Raw genomic sequence first — 22934 nt, forward strand, 5'->3', positions numbered from 1 at the left:
CCCAGTGGCCCCCTGCTACAAACAACTTCACTTGGATTTGGGCTGACTTGTCCTTTGCTTTTATGAATTAGGACACTTAAAACACCTGGGGATGGAGGTGTACGCAAAGAGAAACAAAAGGTGGGACATCTCAATGACCCGATGCTGGGGGAGACACTTCCTCCCTCAGCATTCCCTCTGGTGGGCTGAGGGTCCCACGGTAGCCTGGCTCTGCAGGATTATGTAGCAGGGAGCATCAGAGAGTCCATGGGAAAGAACCATGGACTTCTGATCACAAAAAGCTTTACTTCTTGTGAGACATGCTCTCATTTGCTTTGCTCTATTTCCTTTATAAAGGGAAAAAAATCCACTAGCTGCACACAAAGCCCAGTTTACTTAAATATTCAAAGACCGAATTTTCTACATAAAAAATTATGTGCTTATCCATCTGTTCAGGAGCTTCCTATTACGTGGGGCCCATTTTATTAGAGTCATGAAGAACAAACGCCCCGGGGCTGGAAGCCTCCGGAAGGCATCTAGTTCAGAGGGACTGATCCAAGGGCAGCTGGTGGCAGGTCCCTCACCCTGTTGAACTGGGACCAGGACACGGACATGCCATTATAGTCTTCAAGGTGGCTGCTGCTGCTGTTGAACAGTTTCTGGGCCAGGAACACGAGGTTCTCCTTGGTCAGGCCGCGGTTGCTCTGCACTTCGGCCTTGAATTTCATGTTGAGTGCCTCACACAGCTGTGGCCACAGCACTTTGTCAGGCACGGCGAATGGCACCCTGCCCTGAGGCGGAGGGAAGCCAGAATCTTATGAGAAAACAGTTGCATGATTTATTCACTCAACCCGCAAAATGAAAACACTGATGGCTCAATGCCGTTACAAACATTTGTCTCGCTGAGCCTGAAGATAAATTCTAACTTTTTTGACATAGGCAGCTCTGTGAGACAACTTAGGAGGTACCCTCAAGCTCTCTATGGTGTTCTGTAAATGAGCTGCTGAACCTCCAGTCTCATCCTATATTCTAAGAGCCACAGAACCAAAACGGGAACCAAAGCGGGAACGGGACTCAGACTGGTTCTCTAGCGGCAGGCAGAGAGAATCGTGTGCATACTCACGCGCACGTGTGCATAAGTGTGATCCTTGAACCCAGCTCAATGTGAAAAAATTTTATGTGGAAGAATGGAAACGGAGTTGGACCACTTGTAATTGAGAAGCAGGTTATAATATGGATTTTTAATAAACTGTTTTTCATCCCATTCAGACATGGCACTTCATTTTATTTTTCCATTATTACAACATTTTTGGGGGGAATAGGCAACAGAATCACATAATATAAAATTTTAAAAGTATGGAAGGGTATACAGTGATGTGTCTTTTGTTTTGTTTTGTTTTAAGGCTTTATTTGGGAGAGAAGGAGAGCAGCAGAAGGAAAGGGAGAAGCAGACTCCCTGCTGGGCAGGAAGGTAGATGTGGGGCTCAATCCCAGGACCCTGGGAACATGACCTGAGCTTAAGGCAGATGCTTACCAGGCTGAGCCACCCAGGTGCCCCATGAAGTCACTTTCTTAACTCTGTGTCCCAGCAGCCCAGTTCCTCTGCCCAGAAACATATAATCTAGTTTATTGTGTATGCCTCCAAAGATATTCTATGCATGCTGGGAAATATATATAACTTTTCCTTTTTAAAAATATAAATGGGGGCACCTGGGTGGCTCTCTCAGTTAAGCACCCGACTCTTGATTTTTGGCTCAGGTCATGATCTCAGGGTTGTGAGACTGAGACCTGCATTGGGTTCTATGCTCAGCAGGGAGTCCGCCTGAGAATCTCTCTCTCCCTTTCCTGCTATCCCTGCCTCCGCTCATGTACTCTCTCTCTAAATAAAAACAAAATAAATAAATAAATGATTGAATATATATATATATACCTATTTTATATATTATTTATATATATTATATATATTACATATATAGAATAGCATATAATCCACATGTTCTACCTCTCCCTTTTCTCACTTAATATCTGTAAGACCTTACATTAGCACATAAACACATGTTCTTCTGTGGCTGCTAAATATTCCACAGTATGGAAGAACAATACTATAGTTAGCCAGGCCCCCATAGATGGACATCTATGTATCAGTCCAGTGATCTTCAGCTATTATAAACAAGTCTGCAACGTACTTATGTCATCTGACACAGATGGAAATATATCTCTAGAATAAATCCCCACAAGTATGTATTTATTTTAAAAGAGCATAAGATGTACACTAGTCATTAACACAACTGAAAATGCTAAAAATGCTTATTTATTTAGGTATTGCCTAAATTTAGGCAATTTATTTAGCAATGACATGTTGCAAGAGCTGCCAACGTGACACGAGGAATGAGCTTGGACAGGCAGGGAGGGGAATGAGAGGACAGGCAGCAAAACCTATCCAGGAGGCTTATGAGGACTTGCTGCAGGCAGTTTTAAGAGAAGCCTCAAACTTGGGATCTGCAGAATGGGCATGGGAGAATTTCTGTTATAAATCTCACCTTTGCAGCAAAAATACTGTTCTATAAAGAGGACTGTTTTTTTGTTTTTTTTTTTAGATTTTTAAAAATTTGTTTATTTTAGAGAGAGAGCTTGAGAGGGGAGAGGGTCAGAGGGAGAAGCAGAGTCCTTTTGAGCAGGCAGCCCGATGTGGGACTTGATCCCGGGACTCTAGATCATGACCTGAGCTGAAGGCAGTTGCCCAACCGAGCCACCCAGGGGCCCCTGTAAAGAGGACTGCTGAGAGAACTCACTGAGACTCTTCATGTTAGAGTATGTGAGAGAAGGATATAATTCTATATCCTGAATGCCAACCAGAACCTTTTATCAGGCTTTCATGGAGTATGTGCTGCTGGAAATGTGTGATACCTAGAGCTCTTCCTAATTAAATGTTTTAAAGATGCTCATCAAGCGCACATGAGTGGTCGGAGAGTGTTTGACGCACAGATCCACAAAACCATGTTCCTGCCCTTAGACAAAGCATCTCATTCTTCGTGAGTTGGTATGAATCACGGAACCTCAAGTTTGGAGAAGACATGAAACAGCACCCTCATCGAATGGAGGGAAGAGGGCAGGAAGCAACTGCTAAACTGTAAGGAATGCTCTGAGAGGTCTACCTTCTGGAGTCCTAAACTCCACTCACGGTCTGACCCAAGGATTTATTTATTTATTCATTTATTAAAGATGTTTATTTATTTGTTTGTTTGTTTGTTAGAGAGAGAGAGAAAGCATGCGCACAAGCACTGGCAGATGGAGGCAGAGGGAGAAGCGGGCTCCCCACCGAGCAAGGAGCCCGATGTGGGACTCGATCCCAGGATGCTGGGATCATGACCTGAACTGAAGGCAGCTGCTTAACCAACTGAGCCACCCAGGTGTCCCTGACCCAAGGATTTAAAACACTATTCACTAAACAGTGACTATGTGACAAACATTTTGTATTTTGTATGTTACCTAATTTCATTTATTATTTTTTAACGTAAACTCTGTGCCCAAAATGGGACCTGAACTCATGATCCCCAGATCAAGACTTGCATGCTCTCCTGACTGAGCCAGCCAGGTGCCCCTGAATGTTACCTAATTTCATCTTTCTAGCAGCACTATGGACCACTACCATCCCTGTGGTATGGACACTTGGGGAAACTTAGGCTCAAAGAGAGAAAGTGAATTCCCTGTGGTCACAACGTGAGGAAATGGTGGGGCGTGAGTTTAACCCTTGGCCAGATTCCAAGCCCACGCTCTTTCCATTCTCCACATACTCTCTACTCTGCCTCCCACTACAGAAATCTGCGCTTTTCTATGCTTTTCTGGGAGAGAACACATGAAAGAGATTCATGACACCAGTGTCAGGATCTTAGACCCACAGGCTCAGGGAATCCACTCACAGGCTCTGCAAAAGCATTGTCCCAGAGGACGGTGGCCGTCGCATTGTTGTCCTGGCTGCCATGGACGATCACCACCACTGGGAGGGACAGGGTCTAGAAACACAAAAGAGAAAGGCTGAGTGCCAAGAGCGACACGTTCCTCTCTTGCTTTTCTTTTTCTTTATCACAACACGTTCATTCTCTCTTCAGTTTCAGTAAGTGTCACACTTGAATAGAAAACCTGATTGGCTCCAGGAATCACAGGACCCTTCACAGTGGTGCAATCTTAGAAATTTTAGATATTTTAAGAAGTGTTGGCTTAGATACTTCTGAAGGAGGCAGTAAGGTTCTCAAAAGGAGAAGAAGAGAGAAAAGAGAAAGAGTATGGAGTATTTCTAGAAGAAAATAGCAAGTAACAAATGTCTCAAAATTACTATAACTGTTACTTGAAGTCATCTGGAGTGATGTTTCCCTGATTCATTCCTACCAATATCTCCAGCTATTTATTCTTTTTCTCTTTTTTAAAAAGATTTTATTTACTTATTTGACAGAGAGAGAGATCACAAATAGGCAGAGAGGCAGGCAGAGAGAGAGGAAGGGAAGCAGGCTCCCCGCCGAGCAGAGAGCCCGATGTGGGGCTTGATCCCAGGACCCCGAGATCATGACCTGAGTCGAAGGCAGAAGCTTAACCAACTGAGCCACCCAGGCGCCCTCCAGCTATTTCAATTTGCTATTTCCTATTATTGCAGAACTTAAGAGAATCTAAGACACACAATTTTAAGGATGACGCCTCCTCATTTTCTGTCCACTGAAGGTTAAGACACTATGTGATCAAAACAATTCTTTTGTAATACAAAGTACACACACACACACCACACGCTGAGGGAGGGCTTTACCTTGACTTGAAAAACCAGCTCATTTCCACCAACACTGAACTGTGATTCAAACAGGATTGTAAATTTTTCTTCTGTTACTGACTCTGCTCCACGACGGTCAGACCTCTTAATTCGTTTCAGGGACTGCAAAGGAGACAAATAAAAAAGGTTAGAGCCCTCACACAACTAGGGAAGATTTGTTCTTTTCCTTCTCCCAGGCTCACCATGTTCCTGAAGTGCGCGCTGAGGGTGCCGGTGGCCTGGTGATACTCCATCACACAGCAGTTGTTCAGAATCTCGCCACTGTAGTCACTGCAGAGCAGAAAGAGACTAGACACAATACCCTCGCAGTGTGTCAGTAAATGTAGGGTAGAAAATATATTAGGGGGGACCCAACAAAGAAGGTTGTAAAAATGGATATCATTTAAAGGAAATGTTAGCTCAATAAAATATATAAGATATAAACATACATTAACATAAAAGAAATGTTCTTGGATATATTCCTACCAAATGAATGAAAATCATGTGCTTTTCCACAGAAGGAAAGCCCGTTTGTTTTTTCTGAGCCAGAAGAGGCTAGAAGGGCTCACAGGGCTCCTAAAACGACTGGCAGCATCCAGAATGCTGACTAGGAGGCTGGAGCACATTGTTCCTGTTGTAAAGCCTTGAAAGAGCCAGACATGACGGGGAGGGCACGCGTACTTGCGGGTGTTCTCGTTCTTGAGCAGCGACTTGGCCTGCTGCTCGCTGATGATGGTGGCCTTCACCTGGGGGGGGTTCATGTGCACGTTCAGCTTCCCGCCCACCAGCAGGCGCACCGTCGCTGCAAACTTGGTCTGGGTCTTCAGGACCTGAGGGGGCTGCTTCTCAATGATGAACGTGCTGCGGGGACACAAGGAACCAGACCACACATGATGCTGACTCAGGGCACAGGGTCTGCCCACAGACGTGGGGAGGCTACCGGGGCTCGGCAGGCAAAGGAAGGGCACACGGCACAGCTCCTGTTCCCAGGGAGGACACCGAGAGTCAGAAGAGGTGGTGGGAGGGGAGGCAGTGACATGACTCAGCAGCTGGCCCAAGCTGGGGGGCGGACAAGGGTAGTCCATGGAGCGTCCACAACAGAGACTGGGCAAGGTCAACACCAAGCAGCCACTGCAACTGAGGACAGAGAGGGATGGGGACCCAAGGCAAAAGAGACAAGGATTCCAACGAGAGCCTCCCTACCACAACCCCGGTGGGCAGAGCATCCCTGGCCTGCTCCACGCCAACCACCCAGGAGCTGGGCGTACTGGAGGCAGCAATCACCTGGTCACCAGGGCTGAGATGATGTCTGTGATAGTGGCGTTGACTTCAGCCAGCATCTCCTCCACTGGGCCGGGGATAGGCAGCTGCTGGCAGAGGTGCTCAGCCCTGCGGATCTGCTGCCGGTTCTGCCAGATGATCTCGGCCAACTTCTCACACCTGCACGGGAGCCCCAGGCCACCGGGAGGACAATGGTATCACCCCACGCCCCAGGCTCGAGGCCGAGAGGCCCCAGTCTGGGGAGAACGCCCCAAGACCCAGCTCCTCCCTCCTCCTGGAAGGTTCTGCACCTCAGCCACCACTCCTGACCCGGGAGCAGAGTGCTCCCCGCCTTTCAGGAACACAGAGCTGCGCGGGACCAGCACCCCGGAACCGGTCCGCTCTGCCTGAGGCTTCACTCTGCATACCCAGCCCTGTCCCCTCCCCAGCACAGGAACTCCCTTCCTGGGCACAGGGCACATGATGGGGGCCCCAAAGCCAGCATCAGGAGCCAGAACCCTCGGTGAACTAAGCCTTGCTGCAGCACAGAGAGAGCTGACTGCCCAAGGAGTCGCCAGAAGCAGCGCCCCTGCCCCCAGCCACCCCCAAACACCATTACCAGGACTGCAGCACGTCCAGGCTGCCCTCGGGGGGCCCTCCGTTCCCTGCCAGCTGTTGCCGCCGCTTCCACTGGATCAGCTCATCGTCCAGAATGATGGTCTGCTGCTTTCGCAGCAGCTGCAGGGTCTTCTGGTGCTTCTCGGCCAGCTCCTGAAGGCAGGTGGGGACAGCAGGCCTTTCTGGGTTCCCACAGAACAGCCCTCACTCGGGAGGCAGGGCTGGGGACCAGGCCCTGGGCACAGGCCCTCCCCTCTCCCAAACCCGCTCTGCCTCACATGTTCCCCACAGTAAAGAAGGTTCTGACCTCCAGCTCTCCAGAGTCCCGCTCTCCTCCCGGCCCTAGCCCTCTCTCGGGCTGCCCGGATGGCCCGGGATGTGGGCCTCCGCGCTTGGGAGCAGAGGACGCAGACCGTACTTACCACGCGGTACTGCTGCAGTGTCTGGGCCTCATGCTGCAGCCAGGCCTCCAGGGACACCTGCTTCTGCTGGAGGGCAGTCTCCCGGCTCAGACGCTCCTGGGGACTCAGCTGGTTCAGCCCGGCAAACTGAGCTAGAAGAGGCGATGGGACACCTGCGACCATCATTTCCTGGCTTCCTGCAGGAAGCCCAGTAGAACACCAATACCTGTTCTGGAGGCAAGGCCCTGAGGGTCTGCCCAACATCGGACCGATGGCTACTTGGGGCTCCAGCAGCCAAGAGAGCCAGACCTGAGCGGGCTCTGGGCCCTGGCCTCTGGGCCCTGGCCTCTCGACTGTGATCTCCTCTTTAGGGACTGTATAGATGGAAGCCTGGGGGCAAACACTCCCTAGACCTCCCTTCCATCTTAGTCTACACAGCTGCCTGCGCAGACCTCCTCACGCCACTCGGGGGTCCAGCGTGGAGCCTTGCTGCCTGGTTCGATGTGTGCCCTCACTGTTCACTAACTGAGGAACCTCGGGCAAATCATTTCCCTCTTCTGGGCCTCAGTTTACCCATGTGCAAAATGGGAGAATCTTGGCCCCTGCTTCAGTGAGTCGACAAGGAATAAGTAAGTGATGATCCACCAAAGGCTCAAGGAACTTCCCGGCTCATGGGCCCTGAAGGTCAGAGCTGGTCCTTCCTGGGCAGTGGTTTCCAGTGCAGGTTACAGGGTGCCAGAGACAAGTGGCTGTTCAGTCCCACCCCACACAGAAGGACCGCCTAGGGAAGCCCCTGCCCCATAGGCTCTGTCCCCCACCAGGAGCCCAGGAGCCTCTCCTCTGGAACAAGGGGTTTCTCTGAGTGCTGGCAGGGGCCTAACATGTTGGTTTGTCCAGGCTGGGTGACCGCCAGCTCAGCGGACCAACCAGGAGATGGAGAGGCACAGACAGGCACACACAGGGACAGAAGGGGAAGGTGGCGAGAGGGAGGGAATGTCCAGCGCCCACTGGCAGCAACACAGAAACAGCAAGATTCTCTCAGGACAGGGAGGCAGCTTCTCTCCACGCTAGCATGGGGCTCTCATCCATGGCACGAAGAGGGAGTCAGGGAGGCCTCCTTACCGTTCTACAAAAAATCTATTATGAAATACTTCAGACCCAGGGAAGGTAGAAAGAGTGATGCAAGGAACATCTGTGTATTATAAACCAGCTGAAGAAACCACAGAGAAAGCCACCTGTATGTCCTTCCCTGCTTGCCAACCCATCCCAGCCTCCAAAGGTAACCACTGTCCTCCACGCTGGGATTATCACGGCCTGCCCAGCATCTTGCTGAGTATCCCAGTGTCCTCACTTGGGCTGAGACAAGGAGATGGGAGCATCAGCATGTTGTGGTCAAGGGCCATGTCACACTGACCGAGGCCCTGCCTCATGGACACACAAGCTGGGACAGACGAAAAGGAACTCGAGACAGCCCGGGAAACCCTAGCACTGGAGGAGAACTAGAAATACGGTTCTGATCCCATGACTGGGGACTGAGAGAGAAGACTACCGTCCAGCCGTGGCACACAGCAAAGTAGTCCTGAGGCCACCTCAGAAATCCTGCCATCCACTGGGGGTGCTGGTGATTCCACACCTGGGTCCAACCTCCCTAAGCGAGTGACCCACTTAGGTCTCTCCTGGCACTTTGTGGAAGCTTCTGGAAGGGAGGTCAGGAGATGGGAGGCAATTCTCTGCTTCACTGGAGGGAGCTGAGCCTTCTCTTGCACAAACAGAGCAATAAGTTTGCATTTCTGACGAGTCAACTTGATAAATGAGACTGAACTGACATTGTATGGTGGGTAGAAATCCAAAGCAGAATCTAATGCAAACCTATAAATAGGAAATAGAAAACCCAAGAAGAGGACTGGAAGAACTATCAGACATCAAAGGCTGGGGTAGAACTGACAGCCTGAATTTTCCTATTCTCCAGTCTAGGAAGAGGGCCACCCTTTCTCTGAGGTCAGTCTGAGATGGATTCAGATGGAGGAAGACATGCTGGAACAATCCCACCAACATTTACTCAACACCTGGTATGCGTGAGCCTGAGGGTACAGAGGTATAAGACATAATACCTTCTCAAAGACTATATTCTACTGAGGGAGATGGAGTTATTAATAAATCATATCAAGACAGCTGTAAGACTGACCCACATGCAGAGTCTTAGAGAAGCACTTGGATAGAGATGGCTATGCGTCTGTATAGCCGGGTTGATCAAGCAGAGGCTTTTCAGAGATTCTCTGCAGGGCCTGCTTGCAGGGAGAGGGGTTAAAGTCACCCTGTCAAATTCCTACACAGTCAGTAGGGGGCCCCAGTGGGGACCCAGAATCTACTGATGAAGTTTTCAATACCCAGGTACCTAGAAGGATTTACACAAGGAAGGGGAGCTTTGTCCTTTAGGTGCCAGGACAGCCTCTGAATAACCACACAAAACAGCATTAAACATTTGTCATTACAAACACAGCTCTTAGCCCTTATACTTTCTCTGCTTAGAGAATTTAACATTTCAGTAAAGCAGCATTTATGAAACATCAACTATACACAAAACTTTTTTTTACTAGACTATGAACTTCTTCCCACAGGTGGAAATGTCTTCCCCAACAGACCAGGAAGAACATCCGTGCGGGAAACCTGAGTGAGACCCACACTCGCTGAAGGCAAGCTTGTGACCTCTCTTCCTTCCTAAGCCTCTTCCTCCCTGCCCCAACCTTAGGCAAATTCCTGCTACTCAAGAGAAAGGAGAAAGCCTCTAAACAGAAACCTGGTTCTTTTCCAATCTGACCTGAACTTCCTTCTAGCCCTCGTGACACACACTGCCTGGCCATGCGGGCCTCACCCTGGATCCGCAGGCTCTCCTGATACTGGATGATGAAGTACTCCTGGGTCTGCTGCAGCTTCTTCAGTTCATTCTCTGTGTCTTGTGTGACCAGCCGCAGCTCCTCAAATGTCTGGTTGATCTGGAGGTGTTTCTGGGACATGGTGTCAGCAAGACTTCCAACCGGAGAAGTACCCTGGAGACAGAATGGGGAGAGTGCAGGCCACAGTGAGGATGGAAGAAAGCCTTATGAAGGAAAAGCCAATGCTAGCACCTCAAACCTGGCTGAAATCCCAAAAGTGGAATTTTGAGTCAGAGGAACCACACACATCATTTGTGAGAACCAATGAGGAGGACGGGAGAAAAGGAGGGAAAATAGGTGATCTGGCCAACTGTGACACCTTCTTAAGTCACAGTAGAAATTTCGGGGCGCCTGGGTGGCTCAGTGGGTTAAAGCCTCTGCCTTCGGCTCAGGTCATGATCTCAGGGTCTTGGGATCGAGCCCTACGTCCGGCTCTCTGCTCAGCAGGGAGCCTGCTTCCTCCTCTCTCTCTGCCTGCCTCTCTGCCTACTTGTGATCTGTCTGTCAAATAAATAAATACAATCTTTAAAAAAAAAAAAAAAAGAAAGAAATTTCTGTGACAGTCTGGCCTCCACTAGAGTCACCCAAACAGGGTCCACCTAAGCCCTCTTTGGAGAGAGTACATCCAGGAGTTATCTAATGATGGTAACCCCTCGTTCCACATTCGTTCACCGACCCAATGCCATGGACCGTGTGAGGTGCTGGAGACACAACGGGGAACAAGGCTGTGTGAACACACATCATCTGTGTCCTCACTCAAGACCTTCTTGTAACTGGGGGAAGAGGCTGAACCTCTCACAGACAGCATCGTAGAGACCCCCAAAATGAAGTTACAGGGGAGGCATCAATAAGGCTTTTATGGATCCAGCCATTTAGGTGACCTGGTCTCAGCCACTCCTTCAACACTTGTTTGAAAGGGGGCTCAGCAAAAATCCTTCTTAAGTAATCTCACCTGAATATGAGCATGCTTTACTCAAAAACCATTCAGTTGGGATTAAATTATTTCACACTTGTCCACACTGTTTTGTGGTGATAATCTCATCAAGATTATAGATCAGTTAAGATGAGACCATTCTATTACTTTTGTGCCCCTTGGGACAGTGCTCTGGTTATACAGATACAAACAGATGCACACCAAATTATGTTAAGAAATCTGGGTCCAGAGAGAAGTGGGCAAGGAAGGACTTCCCAGCTCCTCTCCCCACACCCACGGGACACTCACATTGTTGGCTTCTCGCACCAGCCTCTGCTCATTGTACAGAATATGTCGGATGCAGCGGACCAGCTCCATGGGACAGCGGTCGTACGTGTTCTAAAAGAATCCAACAGCAGACATCACTTTGTTCCACACCATGTTATGGGGCCTAACGCTACCTCGGTACAGGGGTGAGATTTTATAAAGGAGGAGACTCCTAGAGACATGATGACATAATCACAAGCAATGCTGCTCCTCTAATACTAATGGGGGAGGAGAAAAGTATGTCATATGAAACCCAATTACAATGAGAAGGCAAGATTATTTTATTTCTTGCCTCTTAATTTGCCTAAAGTGCTAGGGCATCATTCTTGGAAAAAAGATACATAAATTTCAAGAGGACCACGTCAGAGGAGACACTGGAAACCATCTTGACTGAGTAATCAAAATTACGACCACCAATGCAGGAAACATGGATGGTGTATGTCTCTAGATGTGATATCCTAAGAGGGACAGAACATCACTAAATCTAATTTAAACATCACTGAATCTAACGAGGAGGAGACATCACACAAACCCAAAAGGAGGTCCATTTTATCTTTAAAAATAGACAAGGGGCACCTGGGTGGCTCAGTGGGTTAAAGCCTCTGCCTCCAGCTCAGGTCATGATTCCAGGGTCCTGCAATTGAGCCCCGCATCGGGCTCTCTGCTCAGCAGGGAGCCTGCTCCCCACCCCATCGCCTGCCTCTATGCCTACTTATGATCTCTCTCTCTGTCAGATAAATAAATAAAATCTTAAAAAAAAAAACAGACGAGCCAAATTATTTTAAAATGTCAATGCAGGGGCACCTGGCTGACTCAGTTAGTAGAGCATGCAACTCTTGATCTTGGGTTGTAAATTCAAGCTTCACATTAGGTGTAGAGTTTACTTAAAAATAAAATCTTAGGGGGAAAAAAAGAAAAGGCAATGTAATGAAAGACAAAGAGGTTGAAATGGTTCCAGATTACAGGAGATTAAAGAGACACGACATGGACGCCTGGGTGGCTCAGTTCGTTAAGCAACTGCCTTTGGCTCAGGTCATGATCCCAGGGTCCTGGTATCGAGTCCCACATCTGGCTCCTGGCTCAGCAGAGAGTACTCTCACTCCCTGTTAAATGAGTAAATAAAATCTTAAAAAAAAAAAAAAAAAAAAAAAGAGGGAGAGAGAGAGAGACAGGACAACCAGATGCAATATGTGGTCCTGGGCCAGAGGGGAAAAAAATGCCATAAAGGTTATTATTGAGTCAGTTAACAAAATGGAAATATAGATATGATTACCTAAGAGTGTTTTGTCAATGTGACATGTACTGAGACTGATAACTGTACTACAAGCAGGAAGAGAAAATGCACACTGAAGCACTTAGGGGCAAAGGGACATGATGTATGCAGCTTACTCTCAAGTCACAAAAAATGTGTGTGGAGAGAGACGGAATATAATAAAGCAAATATTAACAAAGGGTGTTTCTGGGCCTATGTAGGGGTTCTTTGTATCAATCCTGCAATTTCCTATAAATTTGAAATTGTTTTCAAATAAAAAGTTTAAAAATACAAGGCTACAATCCCAAAATCATACAATAAGAACTTTATACACCTAACATGTAACACTGGGTTGAAGCAGAGAAAGAAAAGCTCCATGGCAAGTACTAAATGGAGAGTCTCTCCTAGGGAAGGGAATTGAGCGTGAGCCCTCATTCACACCCACCTGGAGCTGCGTAGCATAGTGCCCCAGCTTGATCTTCAGTAAGAACCCATCCTCCCCGACTTGGTGCTCCGCCTTCTTCTGCAGCTCCTGCACCAGGCCCTCCAGGAGCTGGGTGGCCTTAATGTTCTCCTGTGGATTATCAAGATCTATTGAGTCCCTAGGGGAAAAAAATTACATACATATGTATACATACATGCAAATACAGTCTCAACGCATCACACCTTTTCTTTAGCTGAAGTGATTTCTTCATAATGCTAATGGCAAATTTCAGAAAACAGTCCAATTCAAATTGTCTAGATGCCTATATTAATCTATCCCTAATCCACTAATTACCTCACTGTATATATTTCCTTTCTTTTCTTCTTTCTTCTCTCTCTCTTTCTTTCTTTTACAATGTACTGCCCTTTCTCCTTCCTTCTATTGACTTGCTCTGGTGCTTACACTATCTGCTGGAAATGAAGGGAAAAGGAAAGTGCTTCGTGTACTCTGAAGGAAACAAGGGCTCTGATAACTTCCTATTTATAGTTACCCCTCAAGGGTGTAAGGGGGCACAAGGTCAAGAATGTTCTACATGCTTCTGCCAGCCTTGACTAGTTCTGTGTGTTGCTAATTTCACACAGTACTTCTTACAGTAAAGACAGGTGCAATAACACTGACTGCCATTTCTAAGGAAGTCTGGAAATGAGTTATAAAGACAGAAGGTGCCTGCAGGCATAGACACAAGTCACTGGTCGCAGGTCTGGGACCTCCAAGCAATGCTAACTCTTCCAGTGACGCAGAGAAACCACTCTACTCTACAGATTTTGTACTAATTCAGAGCCGTTGAACTGGTGACAGGTTGGACAGTTTCCCGCCTTCCCTCTCTTCCTTCTCCTCTTTATTCCTTCCTTTCTTCTCTCCTTCCCCCACTCCCCTCACCAACTCTCTTTTTTCAAACAATTTAGGCAACAATTGCTATTGGGCAGTATTGAGTTGCTCAACTCAGCTCGCTGAAGAAACGAAACAGCTGTCAGATTGAAGTAACGTTCAGTTACTGCTGACCGGGTCTGGAGCCAAGTACGAGATCTGGTGGTCGCTAAAGGCTGCACCTCTACACCCTGAAGTCAGTCAGCAACTAGTCTCAGACAAAGGCTCAAGCAGGTGTGCCCAAACGCTGATGATAACGTAGCTCAGTGAATATACCCACATCTGTACTCTGAGAAGGCAGTAGAGAAAGCCAAATTTTAAATACGTATCCTTTCTGTACTAAGTAAAGTTAACGTATTAAATGAAAGCCTGGAAGGAATGAAGGGCAGCCTGCACCTCTGTTTCCACTGGCAATAATGCTCCTCATCTGAGGATCCCACTCTTGAGAAGATCCGGTCTCTGTGCAAAACTCACAGAAACCATGTACTGGTTCTGGCACTTGAAAACTCAACTCTCTACTTAAAAAGTGGGGGAAGGGGGAAGGCTTTCTTAGCTTAAACATGAAGAAATGAACATCTTTTTAAATTAAAATCTTGGGGCACCTGGGTGGCTCAATGGGTTAAAGCCTCTGCCTTTGGCTCAGGTCATGATCCCAGGATCCTGGGATTGAGGCCCCACATGGCATCGGGCTCTCTGCTGGGCAGGGAGCCTGCTTCCTTCCTCCTCTTGCTCTGCCTGCCTCTCTGCCTACTTGAGATCTTTGTCTGTCAAATAAATGAATAAAATCTTTTTAAAAAATTAATTAATTAAAATCTTTATGTTCTTAAAAAAAACACGCTAAATAAAAATCAGGTTTTTTTTTTAATATCAACAGTCTTTTAACATTCGTTCGATAAGAAACTACATGGGAAATCTACTAAATGAAATTTTAAATCACCAGAAACTTCCTACTAATGTTTTTCTGAACTCTCCAAGTCATTAAAACAGAAAAGAAAATGAAAAAAATGGAAAAGCGCTAGACAAGGTGCAGCTGATGTGCTTATGTTTAGCTTGATTTTTTTCTCACTTCATTACAAGAGGTTGAGATTTTTTAAATTGCCCAGAAAATTGCCTTCCTTTGGTGCTCTCTAGTTTCCGACCAGAAATCTGCTACTAACACAGAACTGCAATTACTGCAAGGTGGCAACACTGACAGGTACACAAGCCTGCTTGGACAGTCGTAGAGTGGCCTCTTGTCCTGGGATCTGCAGGGGCGGACCCCGCCCTGCCCACCCTGCCACCCCCCACAGAGGCCTGAAGCAGCTGATGAGCCCCTCAGATCAGAAGGACAGGCTGCTGGCTACCCAACATGCTCCCAGGCCCTGAGCAGAACAGGCCCTGAGCCTGCAATAACGTCCATTAGAAAGCTCTGTTGTCAATCTAGTGCATTATACTAACTCTGAAAGAATTTAAAAATAATTTTCCCTCTGAATATATAAACAGTAATTTGGCAAATAAGAGTAAAAACACGCCTGTTAAATCTGCCACCAAGGGATGCCTGGGTGGCTCAGTAGGTTAAGCCACTGCCTTCGGCTCAGGTCATGATCCTGGGGTCCTGGGATCCAGGTCCCACATCTGGCTCCTTGCTCAGTGGGAACCCTACTTCTCTCTCTGCCTCTGCCTGACACTCTGCCTGCTTCTGCATTACCTCTCTCTCTGACAAATAAATAAATAAAATCTTAAAAAAAAAATCTGCCACCAGGAACGTAATTATTGTTAATATTTTGGTGTATTGTCTTTTGGTCTTTATGTGTATGTATACATTCAAAAACACCAATGTCACCATTGTTAACTTTGTTAATAATACATTTTATTAAATGATATGCATATGCATACCTGAGTTGCCCCATTAAGCACTAAATTCTTTGTGGACACACAAGGGCTTTATTCTTGTTCATATGAACTCTATACCCTACAGGCACTCAAAACATATTTGTCAACTGTGGTTTATTAGCAGCAATGATCTAATGCTTTTAATAATTTTTTATTTTTTATAAACATATATTTTTATCCCCAGGGGTACAGGTCTGTGAATCGCCAGGTTTACACACTTCAAAGCTTTTAGCCACAACTTATTATTTATTAAAGGGAAAGAAGAAAAAATAAGATACAGGAAAAAAATCCTATTTTAAAAATCTCAAGAGTTATTCCATCTCTCTAAAATCTAAGCTAGGGCCAAATAACTTTTCATGGGTCACCTCATTTTTTTAAAATGTACAACTTTTAAAGTCTCCTTCATGTTCTTTCCAATCAAACCCCCAAAGCCTTGTGCTTCACTAAATATGACAGAAAAAACTGGGTTCACTTACCAAGCTTGGCTTTCAATCCACTGGGATAAATAATGTCGCACCTCGATGGGGAAATGCTGGCCATATAATGCTTGCATCTGATGAAGAGCATCACCTTGGAGCTGCTGGGCCTGTATCCACACAGCCATGGTTTCAATCTGTTAAACAAGTGATCAGTGGTTTGGATGGTTTTTTTTTTCTTCCCCCTTTAAATCCACTAGAATAAATAGTCACAATTTAAAAACCTAGAATAAATGCTTTTAAGCCCTTCATGGTAGAATAGATATCAGTATTCTGGAACTGAATTTTAGCTTTAAAATGTTTCAAAATGTACACATCCAGTGTGGTCATGAAAGGCATATAACTTGGTCTACGAAGTGCCAACTATAAAACATATTGAAATCCTCCAAGTGAAAGTACAAAGCCAACATTAGGAGAACTGCCTATAACTTTGGTATCACAGACATAGTTACTTTTATTCCAAACTTTAAGTAACAATAAGCAGCATTTTAACTGTAAGATAATTAGCACCTTATGTCCAGGTCGGACTCCCCTGCTCAGCGGAGAATCTGCTTTGTTGTTGTTGTTTTAAATCACTTGTTTTAGGGCACTTGGGTGGCTCAGTTGGTTAAGGGTGTGCCTTCGGCTCAGGTCATGATCCTAGAATCCTGGGATTGAGTCCTGCATCAGGCTCCCTCCTCAACAAGGAGCCTGCTTCTCCCTCTGCCTGTCATTTCCTCTGCTTGTGGTCCCTCTCTCAAATAAATAAATAAATAAATAAATAAATAAATAAATAAATAAAATCTTTAAAAAAAAAAAAAAAGCACTTGTTTTAGATTTGGCATTTTGACTAGAAATGCAATAAATGTGCTGCCATTTCGAAAAAGTCCCAGTAAAAGAAAAGTGAAAATATCTAAAACATGAATTAGACCCCAAGTATTATTGTCAGTTACTTAAGCTGCAATGCTTTATGCAGAAAGGGTATAGATTTATCTGGAAAAATGCTCCAAGTTTCACCTTCTGAGTTACTGCTAAGGAATTTATGAAGCAATCATCTATTAAATTACAGTATTTAAAAATCTGTGCAACAGGGACCCTAGGTGGCTCAGTCAGTTAAGCATCTGCTTTTGGTTCCGGTCATGGTACTGGGATCCAGCCCCGCATTGGGCTTGTTGCTCAGCAGGGAGCTTGCTTCTCCCTCAGCCTACTACTCCCTCTGTTTGTGCGTTCTCTCTGACAAACAAAATCTTAAAAAAACCCAAAAAACAAAAAAAGACCTCTCCAACATAAAAACAATACATTCCAGCTAAGAGAACAAGAACCATTATATTCCAATAGTAGGTAGGTTTTTAAAACATGCCCTTGAGTCTAGAAGAAGTTTGATAAAACTACCATGATGCCTTCTCTCAGATTTACCTGAAAATTTTATTTATTGGGGCACCTGGGTGGCTAAGTGAGTTAAGCCTTTGCCTTTGGCTCAGATCATGATCTCAGGATCCTGGGATGGAGCCCCACATTGGGCTCTCCTCTTGGCATTCTCGTTCTCCCTCTGTCTCTCTGCCTACTTGTGATCTCTCTCTCTGTGTCAAATAAAGAAATAAAATCTTAAAAAATAGATATATTTAAAAAAATTTATTTGACAGAGAGAGAGACCACAAGAGAGAACACAAGCCAGAGGAAAGGGAGAGGGGGAAGCAGGCTTCCTGCTAAGCAGGGAGCCTGATATGGGGCTGGATCCCAGGACCGTGGGATCATGACCTGGGCCAAAGGCAGACAGTTAACCACTGAGCCACCCACCCAGGCACACCTACTTGAGAATTTTTCATTCAGTTGGCAGAAACTCTCTGGAATCAACCTAATTGGGATGGCAACGTTACTTTCATTACACAAGAGGGTACAAAAACTGAATCGTACTCTAATACCAGGGTCCATAATGTAGAATTTGGAAGGTAGGGCTAACTTGAAACCCATCCAAAATGATCTGGCTACTGATTTCCATCATTTTCTTGACTATGTTACAATTAGGGTCCAGTAAATCAGATCTTGATTTTGTTGACTACCAAAGACTACACATGTGTGTTGGGAAATAAAAATCTAGTTGTAGTTGTCCGATAGTATAACACTGAGCTATTTATGGGACAAGTCAGTTAGCCAACAATGAGGTATGGGGTGGATGCCAGTTACCTATTTTAGACTTGTGCAATGCTATAGAACACTTGAGTGGCGTACAATTTTATTTAGGGCTTTTGGACATTAAGGCTGGGATCACTGTGAGATCATCCAAAACATCAAATTTCAATGGCTGAGAGTTTACTAGGAGAAAGGCCTGGATAAAAGAGCTCTCTCCAGAAGCAACTGCACATTATAATCTAACACCTGGAAGACATTTAATTGTACAATATAATTTTTAATTGGATGAATTGTATGCCAAGATTTTAGAAAACTTGAACAGAGACCAAGACATATTTTTTGGATAAAAGGATGGATGGGTGGGTAGAGAAGCTTAAGTAGTTACGTGTATGGAAGAGCAATGAAGGAATGAAGAACATAATTCAGGTTTTCATCTCTTTTAGTGCTAAGGAATTGAAAAGAAGTAGGACCTCACCATAGCTGTATTAATGATTATATGAACAATACCAACAGATACAAAAATTGTCTTGAGGGCGCCTGGGTGGCTCAGTGGGTTAAGCCGCTGCCTTTGGCTCAGGTCATGATCTCAGGGTCCTGGGATAGAGGCCCGCATCGGGCTCTCTGCTCAGCAGGGACCCTGCTTCCCTCTCTCTCTCTCTGCCTGCCTCTCTGTCTACTTGTGATCTCTCTCTGTCAAATAAATAAATAAAATCTTTAAAAAAAAAAATTGTCTTGAATCCCACATTCATTAACTGAACTGACCTAAGAGACAAAAGAAGAGAAACTGTTGGAAAACATTGATCTCCTCAGACACCTCTCTGTCCGTGCAAACAACACTGTATTCTGGTCACACTGTAAACTCTTGGTCTACTTGACTTTTTTTCACATCACTTATCACTTCCTGACATTTATCATATATTTGTTTACTGACTTCTCACTAGGGTAAAATCACCATGAACACAATGACTTTGTTTTGTTCATTATTTCTCTTGGGCCTAGAGCAGTACCTGGCACATAAGCATTCTATAAACTTTTTATTGTTTTTGAATTTAAAAACATGTACATTCAATTTGGTCAAGCCCATCAGCTCTTTTCAAAGTTATTATGGAACAAGGTATCAGTATGAAATACCAAGGCAAGAAAATGGAACAGATTTTATAATTTTGGATGAGTCTATATTAACAATATTCTATTTGTTCCTTAAGAACACATGCCACAGGGCACCTGGGTGGCTCAGTTGGTTAAGTGTTGCCTTTGACTCAGATCATGATTCTGGAATCGGGGGATGGAGCCTTGTGTCCAGGTCGGACTTCCCTGCTCAGTGGAGAGTCTGCTTCTTCCTCTGCCTCTGCTCCTCCCCACACTTGTACTATCTCACTTACTCTCTCAAATAAATAAATAAAATCTTAAAAAAAAATAACATATGCTTTAATTTGTAATTTTTTTCTTTTAGTTTTTGTTAATTTATTTTTGTTTACCTTCCCCACTGAACTCTAAGGACAGCAAGTGAAGGGAGCACATTTATTTACCACTGTGTCCCTAATGCCTAGTAAAGTGGCTTGCCATGTTAAGTAATCAAGACATAATTTGCTAGTGAATAAACACATATCTGGTAAATATCTCAAATGTCCAGCTGGTTGAGCATATTACAGGTGTCATATTGCTTTAAGAAAAAAGTATGAAAAAAAAAAGAGAAAGCAGTACGATGATAATATGCCATATATGTAGGCACAAATACCACATATATGGGGCCCCTAAATGGCTCAGTTGGTTAAGCATCTGACTCTTTCAGCTCAGGTCATGATCTCACCGGTCATGGGACTGAGCCCCATGACAGGCTCCATGCTCAGTGCAGAGTCCCCTTGGGATTCTCTCTCCCTTTCCTCCTGCTCCTCTCCCAGTACAGGCTCTCCCCCTCAAATAAATAAATCTTAAAAAAAAAAAAAAAAAGTCACACTATTTTCTCTTTTTTATTAGTTCCTAGTTTTTATCAGAGTGGAATGCTGAACTCTTAGAATTTGTCAGAATATTTTTTATGGTTCTAAATATGAACATGTTGTAATAACTGTTTTCTAAAATGCCATTGAAGAATAACAGCTAATAAATATAAGGTGGTAATCACTTTATTTTAGAAAATACAAATTATTTTAACTTCACTACATAAAAATGCTTTGATAGAGCTGGAAAGTAGATTTTGCCTACGACTAGTCAGAAATGTAAAAAAAAAAAGTATAGTAAATAGTACAGAATCATTTTGCATTTTAACTATTATATACACACAGAACATGAAATGGGTTACTGAAATTATCACGTAACAATTGAAAACAGGCAATTTGGAGGGGGAAAAAAACACCCCATCCCCCACTGCATCAATAGAAGCTAGAACCTAAGTAGTACTTTCCCTCATACATGCCCAAACTCTTCACATCCATTATTAAGCTATGCCTACCCCTCGCATGAGCTGGGTCTCTGTCCTTTCTCATCAGTATCCATCCTTCTGTGGACTACTACTCCACATACATAGTAACTGCACCCCTGTCCTCAATACACACTTTCTTTTGCTCATTTACAGGCAACTCCATCTTCAACGCATGATGTTCTGACAAGGAAGTGGTTTGTATCTTTGGTAAATCTTCACAGGCACTTCTCTAAAGACTGGGAAATAGATGCACAATCTTATTTTTAGCCAAAGATGAGAACCAGCTGAGCTTTGCTTAGTTGCATTCTTAATGTTCATAAGCATTCCAAACAACCTAAACCAGCGTTGGATATAAAATGTTGTGCTTTCCGAAAGCCTAAGGTACTGAAATCAACCCTACATATCTGGATATATCCTAGGAGTCTCAAATAAAGAAGACCTTCAGGCACTTGTTTAAAAAAAGTTCCAAAGTCTAAGCTTATAATGTTACAGGCTTATTGAAAACCATAAAAATGAATGTCTATAAATGATAGGAGTGGGTAGGATTGAGGAATATTCTTATCTCAATAATAAATACCTTTTTATTAGATGCTTTCCCTTTTATTTTTTTTTTTTGAAGATTTTATTTATTTATTGGATAGCCAGAGACAAGTAGGCAGAGAGGCAGGCAGAGAGAGGAGGAAGAAGGCTCCCCGCTGAGCAGAGAGCCCAATGCGGGGCTTGATCGTGGGACCCTGGGATCATGGCCTGAGCAGAAGGCAGAGGCTTTAACCCACTGAGCCACCCAGGTGCCCCTAGATGCTTTCCCTTTTAAAAATAAAATACAAAACCCTGTCAAGAAAAACATCACTCTAGGGGCATCTAGGTGCCTCTGTTGGTTAAACATCTAACTTTGGCTCATGTCATGATCTCAGAGTCCTAGGATCAAGCCCTACATCAGGCTCCCTACTCAGCGGTGAGTCAGCTTGTCCCTCTCACTGCTCTTGCTCTCTCTCTCTCTCTCAAATAAAATCTTTTTTTTTTTTTTTTTTTCAAATAGAATCTTAAAAGAAAAGAAAAACATCACTCTTTGAAGACTTCTAGAACACTGTGGCCAAAGTCATGGTATAGCTAATCTATGGGGGAAGTATAGAGTACAAGACAATAGAAAGCCCCCAACACATATATGCTAACTGAATGAATGAATTCTAGCTTAGAGTGGGAGTGGGAGGGTTAAAATGTGTGTAGTGATTTGTTTCCCTGGACTCATTTGCATAATTTAAAGCATTCTGGGGCACCTGGGTGGCTCAGTTGGTTAAGCATCTGCCTTCAGCTCAGGTCATGATCCCAGGGCCCTGGGATGGAGCCCTGTGCCCCAAGTCAGGCTCCCTGCTCAGTGGGAGCCTGCTTCTCCCTCCCCTCCTCACCTGTGCTCTCTCTTACTATCTCTATCACTATCTGTCCCTTTCTCTCAAATAAATAAATAAAATCTTTAAAAAAAAAAAATAAAGCATTTTGTAACTCTTACTCTCCATTCCACCACCACCACCACCCCATCCCATCACACCCTAGGACCAAAGTCTTTAAAATGAGGTTAGAGTTTTGAAGACAATGGTGAACTCACCTACAGAGTTCTGTAAGATTTAACTTCTTACACCTTTGTGCCTCAGTTTCCTTATTTGTAAAATGGTACTAATAATACGCCCCTTGGGGAGTTATTGTAAAAAATAAGTTAATGTATGTAAATGCTTAAAACAGCACCTGGTTCAGAACAATATTGAGCAATTATGATCCATCAGCCTACATACTGGATAGTATTGTGTCAATGTTAAATTTCTTGAGACTGAAATATCCCCATCTCCAACTTTAACTCACTTCAATAAACCTTTTCAAAGTCAACCCTCCATAAAGAATTCTTGCTACCTTTCTCCTTAACCAATATCCAGCAGTATAAACCTCATCTTCCTTTTAAAAGATGGAATTCCCATTTCTTAGTCAATTTTATTGGCAGATGGACTTGTATAGATGAGAATGGAAGGATGGTGGTGGGAAAGCACTGGGAGAGCTGTTCTCCCACCTCTGAATGAGAGAGCCAAGAATTGTGAAGGGCAGTGTAACAAGAGTAAGACTAAGTATACTAAACTTTAAAAGGAAAAAAAAAAAAAAAAAGAAAAGAAAAGAACATCCATTCCAATGTACCCCAGCAGGGAGCTGTACCTTTTCCTATTCCTTCCAAGGACACATCTGACT

General features: G+C 44.7%; 1 protein-coding gene across 4 annotated transcripts in view; it reads right to left on the reverse strand.

The window, feature by feature from the left end:
* Positions 1–22934, reverse strand: part of STAT5B (signal transducer and activator of transcription 5B) — a 68442-nt gene that overhangs the window by 8165 nt on the left and 37343 nt on the right. For 3 of the 4 annotated variants that reach the window (XM_082706114.1, XM_082706116.1, XM_082706115.1), the window contains exons 2-13: positions 16178–16314; positions 12924–13080; positions 11209–11298; positions 9926–10100; positions 7075–7205; positions 6654–6805; positions 6059–6214; positions 5456–5635; positions 4978–5065; positions 4775–4897; positions 3900–3992; positions 564–770 (exon numbers count right to left, since the gene is read on the reverse strand). In XM_082706114.1, coding sequence (XP_082562240.1) covers positions 564–770; positions 3900–3992; positions 4775–4897; positions 4978–5065; positions 5456–5635; positions 6059–6214; positions 6654–6805; positions 7075–7205; positions 9926–10100; positions 11209–11298; positions 12924–13080; positions 16178–16305 — 1680 coding nt within the window. In that variant the 5' untranslated portion in view covers positions 16306–16314. The remainder of the gene's footprint in view (positions 1–563; positions 771–3899; positions 3993–4774; positions 4898–4977; positions 5066–5455; positions 5636–6058; positions 6215–6653; positions 6806–7074; positions 7206–9925; positions 10101–11208; positions 11299–12923; positions 13081–16177; positions 16315–22934) is intronic. The other variant, XM_082706117.1, reaches the window with a different exon arrangement.

This window comes from Mustela nivalis (genome assembly GCF_964662115.1).
Source record: "Mustela nivalis genome assembly, chromosome: 17".
In the NCBI taxonomy this organism is placed as follows: Eukaryota; Metazoa; Chordata; class Mammalia; order Carnivora; family Mustelidae; genus Mustela; species Mustela nivalis.